Source organism: Gracilinanus agilis, chromosome 2, assembly GCF_016433145.1.
Source record: "Gracilinanus agilis isolate LMUSP501 chromosome 2, AgileGrace, whole genome shotgun sequence".
In the NCBI taxonomy this organism is placed as follows: domain Eukaryota; kingdom Metazoa; phylum Chordata; class Mammalia; order Didelphimorphia; family Didelphidae; genus Gracilinanus; species Gracilinanus agilis.
The window spans coordinates 443,994,788-444,017,567 of record NC_058131.1 but is presented as its reverse complement, the minus strand read 5'-3'; the positions used below and the strand labels follow the sequence as shown (position 1 = coordinate 444,017,567).

General features: G+C 35.1%; 1 protein-coding gene across 1 annotated transcript in view; it reads right to left on the bottom strand.

Annotated features, from left to right (window-relative positions):
* Window positions 1–22,084, bottom strand: part of LOC123233958 (MAM domain-containing glycosylphosphatidylinositol anchor protein 2-like) — a 401,852-nt gene extending 379,768 nt beyond the window's left edge. Inside the window, exon 1 of the mRNA XM_044659946.1 lies at window positions 21,997–22,084. Within this exon, the coding sequence (XP_044515881.1) occupies window positions 21,997–22,084 (88 nt within the window). The remainder of the gene's footprint in view (window positions 1–21,996) is intronic.
* Between the last annotated feature and the right edge of the window lie 696 nt (window positions 22,085–22,780).

Here is a 22,780-nt window from a genome sequence, read left to right as displayed (position 1 = left end):
GTTAGTGGAAATAACTAACAACTTTAGCAATGTTACAATGTATAAAATAAACCTACATAAATTACCAGCATTTTTATATATTTCCAACAAAATTCAGCAGCAGGAGTTATGAAAAGAAACTCCATTTAAAATCACTCTAGACAATATAAAACATTTGGGAATCTATCTGCCAGGAAAAACCCAGGAATTATGTGAACACAACTACAAAACACTTTTCACAAAATTAAAACTAGATCTAAACAACTGGAAAAACATTACTTGCTCATGGATAGGATGAGCTAATACAATAAAAATGACAATCCTACCCAAATTAGTCTACTTACTCAGTGCCATGCCTATCAAACTATCAAAAAACTTTTTTAACGAATTAGAAAAAATTATAATAAAGTTCATCTGGAAGAATAAAAGATCAAGAATATCAAGGGAAATTATGAAAAAAAATGTGAAGGAAGGGGGCCTAGCAGTACCAAATCTTTTTTTTGGCCATTATAATTTTCATTTTTTAGAAAAGTTATCCATGGTTACATGATTCATGTTCCTACTTTCACCTTAACCCCCCCAACCTCCAACCCCACCCATAGCCAACATGCATTTCCAGTGGTTTTAACATGTGTCATTGATCAAGACCTATTTCCAAATTGTTGATAGTTGCATTGATGTGGTTGTTTCAAGTCTACATCGCCAATCATGTCTGCCTCAACCCATGTGTTCAAACAGTTGTTTTTCTTCTGTGTTTCCACTCCTATAGTTCTACTTCTTAATGTGGGTAGTGTTCTTTTCCATAAATCCATCAGAATTCTCCTGGGTCATTGCATTGCTGCTAGTACAGAAGTCCATTACATTCTATTTTAGCACAGTGTATTAATCTCTGTGTACAATGTTCTTCTGGCTCTGCTCCTTTCACTCTGCATAAATTCCTGGAGATCTTTCTAGTTCACATGGAATTCCTCCAGTTTATTATTCCTTTGAGCACAATAGTATTCCATCACCAGCATATACCACAATTTGTTCATCGATTCTCCAAATGAAGGGCATACCCTCGTTTTCCAGTTTTTTGCCACCACAAAAATTCGGCCATGAATAATTTTGTACAAGACTTTTTATCTATGATCTCTTTGGGGTACAAACCCAGCAATGCTATGGCTGGCTCGAAGGGCAGGCAGTCTTTTAGAGCTCTTTGGGCATAGTTCCAAACTGCCATCCAGAATGGTTGGATCAGTTCACAACTCTACTAGCAATGCATTAGTGTCCCAATTTTGCCACATCCCCTCTGACATTCATTACTCTCCCCTGCTATCATTTTAGTCAATCTGCTAGGTGGTAACTCAGAGTTGGTTTGATTTTCATTTCTCTAATTATTAGAGATTTAGAACACTTTCTCATGTGCTTATTGATAGTTTTGATATCTTATTGAAAATTGCCTATTTATGTGCCTTGCCCATTTATCAATTGGGTAATGGCTTGATTTTTTATACAATTGATTTAATTCCTTGTATATTTGAGTAATTAGACGCCTGTCAGAGTTGTTTTTTTTTTTTTTGTGGTAAAGAATTTTTCCCAATTTGTGGTTTCCCTTCTGATTTTGGTTGCATTGTTTTTGTTTGTACAAAAGCTTTCTAATTTAATATAATCAAAATCATTTATTTTTCATTTTGTAATTTTCTCTTACTTTTGCTTGGTTTTAAAATATTTCTTTTCCCAGAGATCTGACAAGTATACTATTCTGTGTACACTTAACTTATTTATATTTCCCCTCTTTATATTCAAGTCATTCACCCATTCTGAATTTATCTTAGTGTAGGGTGTGAGATGTTGGTCTAAACCTAATCTCTCCCATATTGTGTTCCAAATTTCCCAGCAGTTTTTGTCAAATAGTGGATTCATGTCCCAAAAGTTGGGCTCTTTGGGTTTATCATAGACTGTCTTGCTGATGTCATTTACCCAAGTCTATTCCACTGATCCTCCCTTCTGTCTCTTAGCCAGTACCATATTGTTTTGATGACTGCTGCTTCATAGTATAGTTTAATATCTGGTACTGCTAGGCCCCCTCCCTTCACATTTTTTTTCATTATTTTCCTTGATATTCTTGATCTTTTGTTATTCCAAATGAAATTTGTTATAGTTTTTCCTAATTCAGGAAAGAAGTTTTTTGGTAGTTTTATAGGTAAAGCACTAAATAAGTAAATTAATTTGGGTAGAATGGTCATTTTTATTATGTTAGCTCATCCTACCCATGAGCACTCAATGTTTTTCCAATTGTTTAGATGTAGTTTTAATTGTTTGGAAAGTGTTTTGTAGTTGTATTCATATAATTCTTGTGTTTGTTTTGGTAGATAGATTGCTAAGCATTTTATATTTTCTAAGGTGTTTCTCTTTCTACCTCTTGCTGCTGTGATGTGTTGGAAATACATAGAAATGCTGAAGATTTATGTGCATTTATTTTGTATCCTGCAATTTTGCTAAAGTTGTTGATTATTTCTACTAGCTTTTTAGTTGATTCTCTAGGATTTTTTAAGTAGATCATCATATCATCTGCAAAGAGTGATAGCTTAGTCTCCTCATTGCCTATTTTAATACTCTCAATTTCTTTTTCTTCTCTAATTGCTACTGCTAGTGTTTCTAGTACAATGTTAAATAATAGAGGAGATAATGGGCATCCTTGTTTCACACCTTATCCTACTGGAAAGAAAAAAAGGATTATCCCCATTGTATATGATGCTTGTTGATAATTTTAGATATATACTTTTTTATTATTTTTAGGAAAGGTCCTACTATTCCTATACTTTCTAGTGCCTTCAAGAGGAATGGATGTTGTATTCTGTTAAAGACGTTTTTTAGCATCTATTGAGATAATCATGTGATTTATGTTTGTTAGCTTGTTGATATAGTCAATTACGTGGATGGTTTTCCTAATGTTGAACCATCCTCGAATTCCTAGTATAAATCCCACCTGATCATAATGAACAACCTTTTTGATCACTTGCTGGAGTCTTTTTGCTAGTATTCTATTTAAGATTTTTGCATCTATGTTCATTAAGGACATTGTTCTGTAGTTTTCTTTCTGTTTTTGATCTACCTGGCTTTGGAGTCAGTACCATATTTGTGTCATAAAAGTAATTTGGTAGGACTCCTTCTTTGCTTATTGTATCAAATAATTTGTATAATAGTGGGATTAGTTGTTCTTTGAAGGTTTGATAGAATTCATTTGTAAATCCATCAGGCCTTGGCGATTTTTTCTTAGGGAGTTCTTTGATGGCTTGTTCAATTTCTTTTTCTGATACGGGATTATTTAAGTATTCTATTTCTTCTGCTGTTAATCTAGGCAGTTTATATTTTTGTAAATATTCGTCCATATCACCTAGATTGCTATATTTATTGCCATATAATTGGGCGAAATAGTTTTTAATGATTGCCTTAATTTCCCCTTCATTAGAGGTGAGGTCTCCCTTTTTATCTTTGATACTGTTAATTCGGTTTTCTTCTTTCCTTTTTCTATTTCATTGACCAGTACTTTGTCTATTTTATCTGTTTTTTCAAAATACCAGCTTCTAGTCTTATTTATTAATTCAATAGTTCTTTTACTTTTGATTTTATTAATTTCTCCCTTGATTTTTAGTATTTCTAATTTAGTTTTCATCTGGGGATTTTTTTTTAAACCCTTTTACTTCGGTGTATTGTCTCATAGGTGGAAGAGTGGTAAGGGTGGGCAATGGGGGTCAAGTGACTTGCCCAGGGTCACACAGCTGGGAAGTGGCTGAGGCCGGGTTTGAACCTAGGACCTCCTGTCTCTAGGCCTGACTCTCACTCCACTGAGCTACCCAGCTGCCCCCAATCTGGGGATTTTTAATTTGCTCGCTTTCTAATTTTTTGAGTTGCATGATCAATTCATTAATCTCTGCCCTCCCTAATTTGTTAATATATGCACTCAAGGATACAAATTTCCCCCTGAGTACTGCCTTAGTTGCATCCCACAGAGTCTAGTATGATGTCTCATCATTGTCATTCTCTTCATTGAAATTATTGTTTCTATGATTTCTTCTTTAACTAACTGGTTTTGAGAATTATATTATTTAATTTCCAATTTGTTTTTGGTTTGCCTCTCCATGTATTCTTACTTATAACTATTTTTATTGCATTATTATCTGATAAAGTTGCATTTATTATTTTTGCCTTTTTGCATTTGTTTGCCATGTTTCTATGCCCTAGTACATGGTCTATCTTTGTGAATGTTCCATGTGCTGCTGAAAAGAAGGTGTATTCCTTTTTGTCCCTATTTATTTTTCTCCATATATCTATTAAATGTTTTTTCTAGGATTCCATTCACCTCTCTTCTCTCTTTCTTATTTATTTTTTGGTTTGATTTACCTAGGTCTGATAGGGGAAGGTTGAGGTCACCCACTAGTATAGTTTTGCTATCTATTTTGTCCTTGAGCTCCACTAGCTTCTCCTTTAGAAATTTGGATGCTATGCAGTTTGGTGCATACATGTTGAGTACTGATATTTCTTCATTGTTTATTCTGCCTTTTATTAGGATGTAATTACCTTCCCTATCCCTTTAAACAGATCTATTTTTACTTTGGCTCTGTCAGAGATCATGATGGCAACCCCTGCCTTCTTTTTCTCACTTGAAGCCCAATAGATTTTTCTCCATCCTTTCATTTTTACTCTTTGTATGTCTCACTGTCTCATGTGGGTTTCTTGTAGACAACATATGGTAGGATTTTGGTTTCTAATCCACTCTGCTATTTGCTTCCGTTTTATGGGAGAGTTCATCCCATTCATATTCAGAGTTATAATTACCAACTGTGTATTCCCAGACATTTTGATTCTTTCTCCTTGTCCTGTCCTTTCTTCTTTCACTGTTTCCTTCTAGTGTTTTGTTTTTAATCAGTTCCTATAATCCCCTCCCTTGTTGTACTTCCCTTTATCCCCCTCCCTTCTTATTCCCCTGTTATTGTTCTTTAAAGCTATGCTGCACTCCCCCCCAATCTCTCTCGCTCCCTAGTATTGATTCCCTCCCCACCAGTCCATTTGTTACCCTTCTACTTTTCTATAGGGCATGAATCAGTTCTCTGCCCCAATGGATCTGATTGTTCTTCCCTCTTTAAGTTAATTTCAATGCACTTATGAATTAAGTATTTCCTTTCTCCAACCTGTTTACCTTTCCATTGTATTGGTCTTCTCCCCTGTTCACCCCATGCACTTCTTTATGAAATATAAATTTACTACATTTTGTCTGTTTTCCCCTTTCTCTTAATATTGTCTCCTTTTTTTAACTTCTAGTTTTGTATATATTTGTATATATATATATATATCCACATATATACATACACACATATATCTTGACATTTCATCCTATACAATTTGTCCTCGTTCCCTCTAATTATACTTCTTCCACCTACTCTGTTGGTAATTACAATATTTAAGAATTACCAATATCTTCTTTTTTTATAGGGATATATTAATTGAGCTTATTGGGTCCCTTAAAGGAAAGGTTTTTTGTTTTTTGTTTTGTTTTGTTTTGTTTCCCCCCCCCCACTCTCTTAATTACCTTATGGCGATTCTCTGCAGTTCTGTGTTTGAGCAGCATCTGCTTAAGTCCAGTTTTTTCTTTATGAATGCTTGAAAGTCTTTGATTTTGTTGAATGACCATACTTTCCCCTGCAAGAATATAGTCAGTTTTGCTGGATAGTTAATTTATGGTTATAGACCTAGCTTTCTTGCTTTCCAGAATATTATATTCCATGCCTTCCTGTCCTTCAATGTAGATGCAGCCAGATCCTGTATTATCCTAACTGTGGTTACCTGGTATCTGCATGACTTCTTTTGTAGCAGTTTGTAATATTTTTATCTTGGTCTGGTAGTTTTTGAATTTGGTTATAATATTTCTGGAAGTTGTTAGTTGTGGATTAAATGTAGGGAGTGATCTGGCAATACTTTGTATTTCTACTTTTCCCCCTTATTCAAGAATGGCAGGACAGTTCTCTTGTATAATTTCCTGTAGGATGATGTCCAAATTTTTCCTTTTGTCCTGATGTTCTGGCAGTCTAATAATCCTTAAGTTGTCTCTTCAAGATCTGTTTTCCAGATCTGTGTTAGTGTCAATGAGGTGTTTCATATTTTCCTCAAATTTTTCATTTTTTTATTTTATTTTATATATTCTTGCTGCCTTGTGAAGTCATTTGCTTCTAGTTGTTGAATTCTAATTTTTAAAGAGTGAATTTCATCCCTGGCTTTTTGCTCACCCTTCTCCTTCCAGTCTGCTTTTCTTTGTAGATCATCTTTTGCCATCTTTACTTCATTTTTCAGCTGGTCAATTTAGGCTTTTAAGACATTATTTTCTTGTCTTTTTTCCCAGTTGCCTTCAGCCTCTGTTGATTGTTTTCTGAGTTCTTGAGTTATTTGGATTTTGAGTTATTGAGTTAATTGAATTTAAAGTTCTTCAAAAGCCTGTGTCCATTTCACTGAATTTTTTCTTGGTGTTCCTTTATCTTCTTCTGATCAATTTGCTCTTTGTTCAATTTCTGGATAATAGCTGTTGATTGTGGTTTCTTTTTTCTTTTTCTGTTGTTTACTCATGTTTTTCCTTCTTTCTCCCCTGTAATTGGCTGTAAGCTTGATCCTCTGATCATATTTTTTAGTTTGAGCTATTTAGCCCTGGGAGGGCTTCTTCTCTGTTTTGTTGATTGATTAGGTTAGTGGGGCCTGAGGTCAGATTTCCCCCAGCTGTTGGTGAAAGCTAAAGAAGTGAATTCTGCTACTTTCCATTTAGTCTGTGAGGGAGCGTTGTTGGAGCTTCCCAGCCCTCTGAAGACTTCTCCTCTGCTGTGCTGATAGGATTAAGCCAGGTGGGATTGATCTGTACATATCCACATGCCCTGAGGTCAGATTTTCCCCAGATGGTGGTAAAAGCTAGAGAGGTGAGTTTGTTTTCATTCACTATAGTCTATAGGGGAGGAGTGTTGGAGCTTCCCTGCCCTTGTCTGTTGTATTGATAGGATTAAGCCTGAGTGTGGTTGATCTATGCTGCTCCAAGTACCCTGAGGAGAAAGCCTCAAGAGAAGGGGGGAGTAGCACAAGATGGAGGGTATGTTCACTGTCTCTGGGTTTCTCCCCCAGCAGCTTCCCTGCTGTCTGTTATCAAAGCCTTGAGTCTGGCACAGCTGTGCCAGCAAGGCACTCTCTCAGACTACCGGCCCAGCCCACCCAGTGATTCCAGTATCCGTTGTAGACTCAGCACATTAGGTGGAGGAGGGAATCTGGGATCTTCCTCCTTTCTTTCTCCTCCCACCTGAGAGTTCCAAGAATTCAGGCTTTTTTTTTTCTCTTCTCCCCACCCCATACCTTTTTAGTTGGGTTCATCTAGAGGATCCCCCAGCTCTGTTGTGTTGTCATATTTGGTTTTCTGTTCTCTTGGAGCCCTTTGTCCTTAATTGGTGGTGAAGGGCTTTATGGAGGTTTGAAGCCTTACTGCTTCTACACTGCCATCTTCCCAGAATCCAACAGATCTCAGTACCAAATCTTAAAGTGTACTATAAAGCTGTGATCATCAAACCGATATGATAAGGGTTAAGAGATACTTGAAAGGTGGATCAATGGAATAGACTAGGGCTTAATGACTTCAGCAAGCTAGTGTTCAATAAACTCAAAGATCCCAACTTTTGGGATAAGAACTCACTATTTGACAAGAATTTTTGGGAAAATTGGAAAACAGTATGGGAAAAATTAGATTAAGATCAACATCTTACACCCTATACCAAGATAAATTCAAAATGGGTAAAGAGTGAAATCATAAATAAATTAGGTGAACATAGAATAGTATCCCTATCAGATCTGTGGGAAAGGAAGGAATAATATATAATATCTGTTCTATCACCTATACTAGGGTAGTTTTAATGGTTTGGGTTGATTTAAAAATAGTTGTTTGGATGTTTGTTAGGGCTGTTGTTAACTCAAAATGGTCAGAATTAACTGAAATCTTTTCAGTGTAAACTAAATGCTTTGAAGTTAAGCTACATTTTGATATTCTAAGTGTACTTTCCAGTAAATTTATCATGTTATGACTTTTATCCTCTTTTATTTGATAGTGGTATTAGTGATTTTAGTAAATTATTTTGAGGAGAGTGATGGGTGGTGTGTGAAGGCCCTATTGTCTATTTCAATTAAGCTCTCTATTCTTAATTTACTACTAAATCCTCCTTCAAGCACTTTAATTTCATAAGCTGATTCATTGTTCTCTAAAGTAGAGCATATAACCCCTTTCTTTCCCTCCCATGTGCTACATCTTGACCTAACATTTTTATGGACAATAATTTTGCTTACTATTTGACTTTTTTAAGGTGGGCTGACGATGGCAGTATGAAGGCTGTACTGGCAAGAGAGCTGGGTTTATCGATTATAGAACAGGCTCCTCTAGATGGGTTTAGGGCACCCCCCTGGTGAATACTTTTGTTATTTAACTATTTAAGTTTATGACTAAGCATAATGAGGTATCTAATCTCAGTTTGTGTCTTACCTGTCATGTAGTCAGCATTATTAAAGTCATTTTAATTGTTTATTTTAGTATTAACTAAACTGTGTATTACAATTTAGTTAAGTATTAACTTTATTTAGGGCATACCTTAAACACACTTTCACTGAGATCTGTTATTTTGAGTTAATGATATGACCACAGTGGCTGGCACAAAATTTTCCAACCCTAAATCATTATGATTTAGTCAAACTTTCATTTATAGGTTAATTTTAGTCACTTCTATGTCCCGTGGAGATGCGGTTGAGCAAGGTGTAATAGGCCGCTAGCAGTGTCCCTGATACCGGCTCCTCTGGTCTGCTATTAATAGTGTTAATGGCATTCTCATTGGACAGTGGAAATTTGTACATGTAGGTCTAACTAAAATTAATAGTAAGGCTAGGATCAAACCTTTTGTTCATGGGACTATATTAGAGACCATTTAAGCATTTTCAGTGCTTTGCTTTGAATTTAAGCTACATTAACTGGTTAAAATAATGAATTTTATGGCTTTGTATAATTTGAAATTTTAATATATACTATGTCAGTATTGATAGAATGTAATTTTCAAAAAAAATTATTTTAAATAAAAAATAAATTAAATTAAAAAAAATAAAAAATTTAGCATTTCATACTATATCATAGCATACATAGTATTTCGTAGTATTTTACTCTTGTCCCTATATGTCTTCTGATTTGGGGGTTTGACGGAAAAAAGATATAATTTTTTTAGGGGTTGGGGTTTAGTGAATATAAAAGCAAATTTATATTTACTGTTAAATTATTATAAATTATTTTGGCATACTCTCCTGTCACCTGGGGGAATATATAAATATATGTCTTTAGATCATTGACTTTATATCAACTTTTAATTGACTCAACTGTAACTGATTAATACTGCATATATACATGTATGGTTATTTTTATAACATAAGAATATGTCTTATAATCATTCATATATTATGCCCATTTACTCTGTGTGATCTCCAAAAATATCACTATCAGTCCTACATGATATCGGTGTTCCTAGGCCCATTGGAACCCCGCAAAAATCCCTTCCCCATGCTAGTTAGAATCAGTTATGTCACATTATGGGTTGATTTGTAATTGTAACATTGTGATGCCTTATTCAGTGGCAGTTTGGATACAATGAACAATTTATGATCCTGAAGTAACCAGCAAAGGAGTTAGGTACATCACAATTTATGAGCTTCCTCCGAAGGACTGTAAGCCTTTGGATGGTGAGATGGTGATCTCTCATGAGGTGTTAAATGACATATTCCCAATGGTGATGATATGCTAGTAAAGTAAAGGTTTGTTGATCCTGTGCCCATGAATTTAATGCATATGTCTTTGTATAGAATAAATTATAGTACTAATAGATGTTAATATTATTAGTATAATTATGAATACAATATAGTTAGTAATATAAGAGTATAATGTATATGAGAATGCTGGGGGTAAATAAATCCATGTACTATATACAGAGTGCTAAATTTAATACATTTAATTTATAAAAGTGAATTCAATACTAGTATAGTATACAAATTGAAATAAAGTAGTTTAAGTAGAATTTCGGTGTTGATAGTAAGGTGTTTATTACCTTCTGAATGTGTCCTAGGAAGGGGTTTCCTTCATTTTTGGCTTAAGAGGCCAATATTTTTATTAAATTACTTGGACTAGTGGGCTATGGGTATTTTGGGTTTAACATATGGTTTTTGAATATGCTTCTAGTAGTATTATCCTACTATTAGTAGTAGTAATTAGAAGGTAAGCAACAAACTAGGAAAAAGTTTTTATAATAAAACTCTCTGACAAAGGTCTTATTTCACAAATATATAAGGAACTAAGTCATATTTACAAAAAAAAAAAAACAAGCCATTCTCCAATTGACAAATGGTCGAGGGACATGAATAATCAGTTTTCAGATAAAGAAATCTAAACTATCAATAATCACATGAAAAAAGTGCTCTAGATCCCTCCTTATTAGAGAAATGAAAATCAAAACAACTCTGAAGATACCACCTCACACTTAGCAGAGTGGTCAATATGACAGTAAAGGAAGATAATAAATGTTGGAGAGGATGTGGCAAAATTGGGAAACCAATACATTGCTGGTGGAGCTGGGAATTGGTCCAACCATTCTGGAAGGCAATTTGGAATTATAGTTACTTTCCAGAGACCCCAGTGATAGGTGAAAATCCACAAAGTAGCAGTGTTATATTTCTTTTATTATTTATATATTTTAACACTTTATAAACCCTTCCTACCTTCCTAGAAATCTTTTCCACAGTCTTATTAACCTTTCCCACACTCTTATAAACACACAGCACACAGAAATATGGTTGGTCCCTGATATAGTGAAAACTACACAATACAGAATTAGATATATATTTTTTTAAAACCTGTGATAAAGTGAAGCCTCAATAAGTGAACCACAATATAGCAAGGGATGAATGCATGCCCAAAGGGCTTTGAAAGACTGTCTGCCCTTTGATACAGCCATACCACTGCTGGGTTTATACTCCAAAGAGATAATAAGGAAAAAAACTTGTACAAAAATATTTATAGCTGCGCTCTTTGGGGGTGGCAAAAAATTGGAAAATTAGGGGATGCCCTTCAATTAGGGAACGGCTGAACAAATTGTGGTATATGCTGGTGATGGAATACTATTTTGCTCAAAGGAATAATAAACTGGAGGAATTCCATGTGAACTGGAAAGACCTCCAGGAATTGATGCAGATTGAAAGGAGCAGAGCCAGAAGAACATTGTACACAGAGACTGATATATTGTGGTAAAATCGAATGTAATGGATGTCTGTACTTGCAGCAATGCAATGACCCAGGAGAATTCTGATGGATTTATGGAAAAGAACACTACCCACATTCAGAGGAAGAACTATAGGAGTGGAAACAGAAGAAAAGCAACTGCTTGAACACATGGGTTGAGGCGGACATGATTGGGGATGTAGACTCGAAACTACCACACCAATGCAACTATCAACAATTTGGAAATAGGTCTTAATAGATGACACATGTTAAAACCGGTGGAAATACACAATGGCTATGGGGAGGAAGGTTGGGGGTGTGTGAAGGTGAAAGTAGGAACATGAATCATGTAACCATGATAACTTTTCTAAAAAATAAAACTTATTTTAAAAAAAAGAAATGAGAAATATTAGAGGAAATAGGAGAAAATAGGACTACTAATGTACTGACAGGTTGTCAACTGGTCCAGTTATTTTGGAGAACAATTTGGTACTATACCCCAAAGGCTATAAAACTGTACACCCTTTGACTCATCTATAGCTACTAAGTCTGTACCCAAAGAGATCAAACATAAAGAAAGAAGGACCTGGTTGTACAAAAATATTTATAGTAGCTGACAACTTTGTCTTCAAGGACTCTCTAAATGGACTCTTTCCCAGACTATTAAAATAAAAAGCTCAAAAGACAAAGACAGAATTAACTATGAACTAGTTTTGCCTTTTCCCCAGGGTTTAGTTAAAGAAAACAATCAGTCCACCAACCTAAAGTGCCTTTCTAATCTCTATACACTCTAGTTATTGCACCTCAACCACTCCTAGCTTCCCTAGCCTTTGGCTTATATATCTTTCCCAAGCTTTTGTGAACTCAAATAACTTGGCTTTTGTTTCCTCTCCCTCTTCAAAATACCTGTCTTTCTGTACTTCCTGGGGAAGTTTCAGAGCTGAGGTTCTGTGTTGCTCCCCCAGATTTTCAGGACTCTAACTTTGTGGCGTTCTTGATTATAATATCCTCAGGACCACTTCACCCCCATTAGAGAATAGCTGTTACAATTTCTTTGCTAGTTTTATATTTTTTCCAAGCCCACATATGGAAATCCCACTGAGATATTGAAACCAACTGTCCAGCTACCTGATATATTGAGTCAAGATGTGTGGTGTCCCCAGGAGTCTATTCTAGTTTGAATGCAACTCAGCAAGATGACATGGGTAAAGGACCTCTCAAATTTGAAACTCTTATTCAGCTGGATTTCTTGGTGGCTTTTTAAGTAGGGAGGTTATTAAAAATCTTATGGGATGGTTGCTGGCTTGGGATCCTTGTGAAGCCACTCTTGATAGGCTCTTTACAGTTGCTTGTCCTTCCTTCTATATTCCCTAATGTATATAAGAACTCTCATTTTGCAGTTCAGTGGAAATTCCCAGTAATTATGTTGTTGGTGTCTTTCCAAGAGCAGGGGCTCTATGTGATGGTATGTTTTTTTTATTATTATTATAGTCTCACTTGACCTGATTAATGACCTGTTATTATACTTTTCTAGTTCTGACTACTTCTTAGTTAATACATTTGGAGATTTCAAAATCTCTGCTACTTATGCTGCTCTGCTTAAGTGACAGAAACTCACTGAGTTCTAGTTTGGAATCCATTTGGCAAGTTGGAGTGATAATTGAACTCTTGAATTTGGAACTCTTATACTTACTGAATTTAACAGCTCTTTTAGCAGGTATTTTGTTAAACTAGTTTAGATCTGTGCTGCATTGGAAGGGACAGCTGCTGGGTATATGTTTTTCAAATATGGACCAGATACTTGCAAATATTTAGATAATTGGAAAAAATTTAACTAAATATGACTCCAAGTTCAGTTGTTCCTTTGATCATTAAAAAATTACCTTCTTGAATACCACTCTAAATTCTGCTCTCCCCAAGATTGAGGGCCCTGAACAAGAGAATAGTAAGATTTAGAAAACAGTAGATAGGGAGGATGAGTCATTCAGTCCCAGAAGAAAGAAAGTATCAAAATTACAGGAAAAAGAACAAACTAAAAGTTAAAATCTTACAGAAAAAAGTAGAATTATAGAGGCCTTGAGAAATTCTCACTACTCTTTCCAAAGAGTCTCTTTAAATCCTTTTCTAGTTTTATCTGAGGTCCCCTTTCCCTAATTTCTTTTCTAGGTCAAGATAGAAATCCAAAAACACTTCAGGAATCTTTTACCCCTTGGACCAAGGTGGAATTCAGAATTTTTGTCAAGGAATTTCCAAAGGCCAGAGTGGAATTTGCTCACATTCTACACCTACCAGCCTGGCTTCTCTGACCTTTATCACCTTGCTCAAGTTCTTTTAGGCTCTAGGGATATGGCTTATTGGTTTCAAATGACCAATAGGGAATTGAGCACATAAATTACTTAGTAACTGAGAAGGTGGAGCCTGATAAGTAGCTCCAGGAAACCTGGAAGTTTGGGGAAGCCTTACTAAAAGCAATTCACAAGGCCTTTCCTAAACCTTTCAATTGGGGGAAAATTCAGTTAGTTTTTTAATTTTTTTTATCAGATTTCTGGCTACCTTTAGAGCTAATTATGGTCTTTCTTCTGATAGTCCTGATCATTTAATAACCTTTAATTCTCTCTATGTGACAGAACTAAATAAGCCTCTTGCAAATCTTATTAAGAGAGGGAATTAGATTGTAATATAATTCCTATCTCTGATTTGGTTTATTTAGCTAATAAATACCAACAAACCCTAGTGGAGGAAAAATAGAAATAGAAGAAAATATGAGAATCAGATAATGAGCAAAGGCAAAGAACTTCTCTCTCTTCTTCTCTTTTTATACCTCCTTCTAGTCACAAGCTCCAAGCTTAGAGAATGAGAAGGCATGTTATTTACTATAAAAGGTCAGGTCATCTAAAGAAAAATGGCAGGACTACAGTGAAAGTTACAACCTGCTTCAAAGTGATAGGATTTCAAGTGTATTAAAGGTTTTTCCTGTGACATCAGTATCTCCAGTGGGAATCACTCACATGGTGATAGTTTCTCATCCCATTGAGACCCTTATAGATACTGGTGCCACAATGTCTCTCCTAAAGTCCACTGCTTTTGGAATTCTAAAAAAGGTTTCAATAGTAGGAATCTCTAACCATGCATAGTATATCCTTATGTCTCAACCTCTTCCCTTTATCCTTGGGGATCTCATTGAGATCCATTCATTCCTTTTCTCTTCAGATGCTCCTCTCTGTCTTTTAGGCTGGGATTTTCCTGAGACATAGAGCAATTGAATTCTCTCCTTAAAATGACATTCAACTCTTTTTTTTGTCCAATTTGCCTTCCTCCTCCTGTCATACACTTATAGCTCCTATTTTTGTTTGCTCCTCTCCATCTCTTGAGGAGTTTCCAATTTCCATATAGGTTCCTACACTGGAAGAGTTTTTAGCACATCTTAGCAAGATCCTTGACTCAGTGGTTAGGAGACTCCCACAATGTCTGTAAGCTGTTGCCACAGTCTCTGACCTTTTGATTTTAGTAGAAGAGGTGATTCTAGACTACCCTTCAACCATATATGTCCCCCATGTGATTGAGACTTTCAAACACTAATATTCCACAGCATTTTTCTACCAGTTATCTCATGAAACTAGAGGTCTCCCTCCTATTCAAACTGAATGTTACTATCTCCTAAGTATTAAACTCTTAATCTAGGTATTTTCCTTCTAGACACAAAAGGATAGGGAGCCTGACTTTACTGAAAATCATGACTGCATTAACCTTGTTGACACTATTTTAATTACACAAAAGACCTCCAGGAGATGAGCTAGGAAAATCCACATTATTCTTGGTTCACAGATAGTTCTTATCTCTGAAACAACTCTGGTGACCTGATGGTGGAATGTGCTATTAACCACCACTAAGGAAGTCATGGAGTCAAGACTCCTCCCCTTAGCCTAATCTTCACAACAGGCCAGATCTGAAGCTCTGACCCCAGCCTTTGAACTAACTAAAGGAAAGTGAAAAGGCATATACACAGATAGTTGATATGAATTTGGGTAGGGGGAGCTCATGACTTTGGAATCTTGTGGAAATAGAGAAGATTCTTGACTTCCTCTGGCACTCTTATTACTGGACTCCTTCTTATCACCAGCAGCAGAGGACATTATCAAAGTTCCTACACATTCTGATAGAGATGCCCTTAATGACTGAAATGCCAACCCAGTTGCCATGCAATTCCCTATTCCAATAGACCTTTCCTCCTCCACTCTGAAGAAGCCTTCCCCAAAAGTGGAACTGACTGGGACAGATGGTATCTACCCAGAAGACCATGTCCTGCTCCATCTTAAAGAGGCTAAAGAGAGAGGGGCATGTAAATAGAATGAGGACTATGGACTTTGGCATGGGCCTGAGGGTTGCTTAGTCCTCCCTGACTCCATGTGTCATCCTATGATAGAATACTTATGCTCCTTGAGTCACTGGGGGCCTCATAGGTTTCTTAAATTACCGATAAATATTGGTGGAGAAAAATGAGATGAGCTGCTAATGATGTGTCTTTGCAACGTGAAATCTGCCCCAAACAATATGTTAGCATACCCTTCTGAACTCTCTTAAGAAGATTTCCTCTCTACGTGGCCTCTTTTCAAATCTAGCAGATTGATTTTATTCAGTTCCCATCTTATTATGGTTAAAAATTCCTATTAGTCATGATTTTTGTATTCTCTTATTATTTAGAATCATTTTCTTGATGGCAAGTCACTGCAACAACAGAAGCTGAGTGTTTACTAGAAAATATATTTCCTACCTGGGGAATTCCCAAAGAGATCCATAGTAACCGAGAAACCCATTTCACTGATTCAATGTCACTCAACTGTTAGCAGCTTAGCCAGTATTTCAACACCTACATTGGATCTATCACCCCCAAGTCCCAGGTTTGGTAAAGTATATCAATGGAATTATCAAGGTTCAACTTGCCAAATTTATAGAGTAAGTGTACTTTGGCTCAAAACTCAGAATCTCCCCTTTTTGGGAAATCTCCCTCAGTTTACGAGATTGTCCCTGGTCACTACATGCCCCGCCTTTAATTCCTTGGATCCTTCTTACCACTATGGCTCCTCCTTTGTCATATTATAAGGGATTCATCCAAAATGTCCAGAACCTGAACCATCTTATTTCTCAGTTAATTTCCAGGAATTCTCCCTTGGTTCAGTCCATCTTACATCTGGAACCCAGAGAATGGGTTTATAGGAAAAGACATCTGTGCAAGTCCAGACAGGATGGACTTCATTAAGTTCTCCTAACAAATTCCAGCTGCCAAGCCAAAGGGAATCAATAGCTGGATACATCTATCTCATTTAAAGAGAGCCCCAATTCCTGAGTGGACAAATAGCCCATTAGAGATTTAAAATTCCATCTAACCAAGAAAAATACACAGAAGACCATTGAAATGGACTGAGTATCCTGTGGTACTTGTTCCCCTGTCTTTATCTATTAGATCTCCCTCAGCACAAGTCCCTAGGCCAGCTATATTTTTGTGTATGATCTTCTCAACTGATAATTCTATGTCAGGTCCTTCTTTAAGATTGGCAAATAGTTCAAACTGAGTACTAGAAAAGTCAGAAAACAAAAGTTCCTCACAATTAAACAGAGTAGGAAAGTTTCAATTCAGTTATCTTATTGTGGTATGAGGACAAATATAACAATATCTGTTAATTTGGACATTTACAGCAATATGTCCAGAGGACTTTTCTAAGTTTATGTCAATTATTATGTATTCAGCATCTCTGTAGAATGCAAAATGTAACTATTTTCTCAATCTGATGTCAGAAGATTATAGAAAAACAGTTGAGTCTAATAATTTAAAAAAGTGATATAGTTTATATTTAACCCTAGACATGGGGAGAATTGCCATTTGAGGTTAAATTTTGGGGACTATAATTAGAAGAAATGTTATGGAACCAATTGATCATTAGTGCCAGCAGCCATATGAAATGCCTTCTGGGAACTGCAGGTGTACTTTTGCCTCAAGAGAAGGCTAAGAGAGTATTTGTGGCTTGAGCTGATTTAAGTCTCTCACAGCTGGTTTCCCTAGAATGAAACTTCAGTTTTACACCTGGCAGGTTCTATAAGTAGCTGTGCATCATTGCCACTTTCCACCTATTATTAATTAATACTTCAAATGAAGGGAGTACTTCTCTTTAGTTATGTCCTTCTTTTCTCCTTTTATGATAATCTTTCTAGAATCATAAAGGGTGATGCAATCATAGACTAATACTGAAACATATAGGAATCAAAGATGCAAGTATGTAGAATTTTAGTTATTCAAACAATTAATTAGATAAATACTGAATTTGTCATCTACCTATTACTTGTTATGAGGTCATTGAAATATAAGTGGTTATAAGAATAATTAGAAAATGTGCATTAATTTAAGTCAAAATGCAAATTTATTTTAGTGATATTGATGAGTTTAATGTTAAGTTAAATTAGTTATAGTAGAGAAGAAAGATTTATGATCTTATTACCTCAAAAGGACATCCAGTCAGCTGGTCATGGTATTTAATTTGGGATAAATGGTTGTATATATAGAGAAAGTATACCCTGAAAATGCCCAAAAGGGACCTGAAATTTTTCAAGTGGGTAATATGAGTGAAATATTCAGTACATTTGAGCATAGGTATAAGCAACTAAATTTATACAATAACTATATCCCATCATAGCTTTTTATTAAAATAAAAGAGAATAAAAGTAAATTCATCTGTGTGACTTTAAAAATTAGTAGATCCTTAACATTTCATTCTCCACAAGAAGACATGAGAATTTTGAATTAGCATCTCATTCTCCACAGGGAATTTTGAGTGCAATTTTTAATTTTTAAATTTCGTTTTGAAAAATTTGAAAATTTGTTTAGAAACTAAATTTTTCATGTATGTGCTCTTAGAATTCACATGGTTATTTGATATGTGTTTGGGCAAGCATTTTTAAGATTGTTTTTATTTTAATAGTCTACTCAAGTATACTTTTTCCTTCATAATGTCTGGTATTTTCTTTTTGTTATTTCTTTCCATTAATAGTGATTCATTTCATTGCCAGGTCTACAAACTTTGATAAACCTATATTAGAGGGATTTTTAAACTTTTATATGTCTCTAGCTTGGTATTTAACTATTTTTTGAATATTATTTTAACTATGTAACTATTATGGTAGTTGGCAAATTATTTTCCTAGCAAGTGTGATTTAAAAAAGATTTTAATAGAAATATAATAAGATGGCACTAAAAGTTGGCTAATGAGGTTCCCTTCTACTATTGTTCTAAGCACAAATATTACATTATTTTAAAGAGCATCAGAACATTTAAGTCAGTCCAAAATACTGCTTGTCTTCTGTGGCTAATAGCATAATTTTAGTCTTATATCTGGGTTTGAACAAATACCTAATCAATCAGTTTCTTTTGAGAATCTGGTTATAGATTTCTCATATTTTCTTTTCCGGAGAGGAAGCCATTTTGAGAACTCATCTATTTACAAGGAGATTATTACAGAGGGAAAAGATCATTGAAGCCTATCTCACACCCCCAAGACATAATGGATAATGGAAAATGGGGTACCTTTTCTGTTGTAAGATCTACCAAAGAAAAGAGCATTCTTCCAGCTAATTGTCAATATGTATTTGCTGATGGGGAATGCCCTCAGAAGCCAACTGTAAATGTATCAGCCTTTTGTCTCCCTCTCACCTTTGGTTAAGAGAGGGCCACTTTCAGACTCTCCTGGACACATTGACTTAGTTACTTGCTTGTTCTGCACAACTGGAACTTAGTCAATACAATTGTCTCTATGGCACATTCTTATATTCAATGGCAGAATCTTTTTGACCACAGCCAGAAATGACATTTTAGTTAATCCCATTACTGACTCTTCTAAAGGTTAAAACAAAGAACTCAAAAGACTGAATTAGCTGAGTTTACTAGGCTTCACTTAGCTCCTAGAATTTACCCATCTGCCCTGAAGGATAGAATTGGAAAGAAAATACAAAACTCTAAAGTACCCCTCAATCAACTCTAGACAGGTTTAGCTGGAACAAGCTACCAAAGCAAAATGAGAGTTCTTATATACATTAGGGAGTATAGAAGGAAGGACAATTCCCAGATACACACTCCCAGGTTAGCTCTGGCTACATCATCTGTTTTAGGTTTTTGTAAACTTACATAACTAGTAGCTTCTACTTCCTCCTGTACCATCTAAATATATGTAAGCACTCCAAGTTCTACAGTACAATGGAAATTCTCAGTAATTATATTCCTGACATCTTTCCAAAGACTGTAGTCATCCCAGGGTGATGGTTCTAACTAGTGTTTTTTGATTATAGTCTTACTTGCCCTGCTTAAAGACGTGTTATTATAACTATGTTGGCAGTTTTGATTATTTTTCATATTGGAAACCTCAATTTATAGAATCACCTTTTTTGAGTATGATTTCTTTTCAGTAAGAAATTGTTTCTGATTAGATTTTATAAACACATTTTCCTCATTCTCCTGCTCTGACAGGGAAGGGAAAAGAAAACAAGGGAAGAGAAAATAAGAAAAAAAGAAAAGCATCCTTTCCTTGAATTAGAAACTAAAGAAACTAAATTTGCAAATCAAAAGAATCAGGCCACATCTTTTAAAATTCAGATTTCCAAATTATGTTGGGAAAAAGTTCTGACTATTGTTGTTTTGTGGATTCTTTTCTGGTACAAGGGGATCGTGCTCCTTGAAGCTGCTGCCTCATTCAGGTGACTTATTTGCATCTATACTTGAACTCAATGAATCTTTATGGTGTGCTTCTCTGCTCCCAGCTAGATGCATCTTTGTTACAGGTCTGGTTTCCTTCAATGTGTTCAATGGGATAGGCTAATCCTTTCAGATTTACACCTTCTACCTTATCTATATTTCTTTCTAGTACAGGTGCAAAGATCGCTTCTGCAAGGCATTCTCCAGTCTAGAAACTCTAGAAGCTTACTAGACTGACCATCTCCAAACCACTTTATCCTTTATATAACTAGTACTAGAGATATGATCTGATTTTTCAATCAGTCATAAAATTTTTCCTGTGTATTGCCATTTATATTCATTAATGATAAGAATTCAAAAATTCAAATCTGGCCTCAGACACTGACTGTGTGACCTAAGCAAGTCATTCTGTTTGTTTTAGATGCAAGTAAGTGGACATTGTGGAGCGTGGATAGTAGTGGGGCCTGGAGTCAGGAAGATCTGAGTTCAAATCCAGACTTATACTAGCTTTGTGACCTTGGGCAAATCATTTACTTATGTTTGTTCTTAATCCACGGAAGAAGGAAATGGCAACCCATTTTGTCAACATTATTGACAAAAAAAAAATCCTATGGCTATCATTGGTGGTTCATAGGGGTCACAAAGAATTGGACACAACTGAATGATTGAACAACAATAACAGAAGTACTTTAATAGTTTTAAATTTATTAGGGGCTTGTTAATAACTGGTTTAAAATTTTGATTGATTAAATCAATAGATGTGTTAGGCCTTCAATAATTACATTAATTGGTTTAGGGTAGAAATTCTGCCCTTATATATACAGATATGTGCATATTCACATATACATTTTTATATTAATTTATTTCTAGCTTCCTATATACTATAAAGGACAACACAGCTTTTCTCAATGGATAAATTTAAATATGAACCTGTCTGAAGTATTTGTCTCTATAAAGAGGACTTAATACATGCATAAATAGTGACCCAAAATGAAATACAAAGATTATAATGTTGTGGTAATTTGTTGAAAGAATAGCTTGATCCCCAAAGAAATATTTAGAATGTCATACAGATTGCTTACAAAATATATCAATCATTTATTTGGCAAATCATCTAACTAGGCAATTATAAATTAATTTACAAATCTTTTATTTTCCTCTCTATAAGTCATATGATACTAAAATAGAAGGCAAGATAACATAACAACAGAATACTCTTAAACATTTATAAATATGATGCAGTTTTCCAATGCTCTGATGCTTTAAAACATTGATTTTTGGGTGTAAATACTTTTATTTAATGTTTTACATTTATTTTGTTTAATTTTGAATCCATATTCCAGGCCATTAAAAAGAGAGGCTCCCCCTGATGCTTGCCTAGAAAATACCTTGTTACTGAACTTAGAGCAATGGTACTTTTGACATCAGAATTTTGGATCTATTTAACTCAGTGTAAAGGCAGATATAGATCTTTATATTTGTCTATGAAAACCCAAATAAGTCAAGTAACTTTGCTAACCCTGACAAAGGCCTTTCTGGTTCTGAATAAGCCCTTATGATTTCTTTGTAAAATGTCATGAATTCATTTTGTGTATAAAGTCTCAAATTATCATTGTCCTTTTTTTCTTTTCTTTTCTTTACTTTTTTTTTTGGCTTATTAAGATAAACCAAAGGTGTTGTATTTCTGGAAAGAAAAGAAGAGACCTTGAATGAAATTCATGGGTACAAAAGGTAAATGTTACTACTGTAAATTTGTAGATATTAATATTAACTTAAGAAACACCTGAACCCTGTTTTAAATTATAAACTTTGGATTTAACAAATCCTTGTTGTTATTGATGAGATGATGATGTTGATGATGATGATGATGATGATGATGATGATGATGATGATGATGATGATGATGATGATGATGATAGGGGTTGCATGGAGCATGCACTAAAGTGCTCTGCCTGTTTCCATCTGACCATGTGTGCTGGCTTACCATTGAAGTTCATAAGTGCTTTGGGATGCTGAAGTAATATATTTCTTGGTCCCTTATCTCTGTGACAGTCATGGAGGATGAGCTGCATCAGTCTAAAAAGTAAAGACAGGTTTCACTTTGTTCTCTTCCTTCAATTTTGTGCCAAGCTTTCTCTATATATACTTCTTGTTAAGGCCTAGGGAAGGGTTGCATCCTTTTACCCCAAAAGGAGAAATAGTAAATTGCAAATATATGATGAGCTTAAGCAATTCTGATCCCAGGTTGTGGGTCTCTGCTAAGCATGAGCTTTTCCTTCTTTGAGCATGAATAACAATCCTGAGATGAATATATCCAGGGTTGGAGGCAACCTTGTAAGTTTGAGAGTTGTTGAAATCCTAAGTTCTTTAATTGTAATTGACTGTTAGCAGTTTCTGAGCTCCCAGTTTCTGCACTGGAAGGAATATTACCATCAATGGAAAAGTTGATACTTTGTTCTATCAGAAGGCATGGACCAGATGGAGATTGAGCAGTACAGAATCAAGGTGAATTGTGAAATTGTGAAATGCTTATTTAGCAGTCATATAACATGATTTATTTTTAATAGCTTTAAATATTAAAGTACTGGAAGATTTTGTCTCTTGGATCATGATTCTTGCAGGACTGACATCTGTTATATATTCTTTTGTATAGATGAAATAAATTAATTTCTCATAGCTGGATCATATTTTACATTGAATTCCTTTCTATTCTCCTCTTTGGAGATACTTTAGGACATGACTGAAACCTAAATTGTAACTTTCCCTAG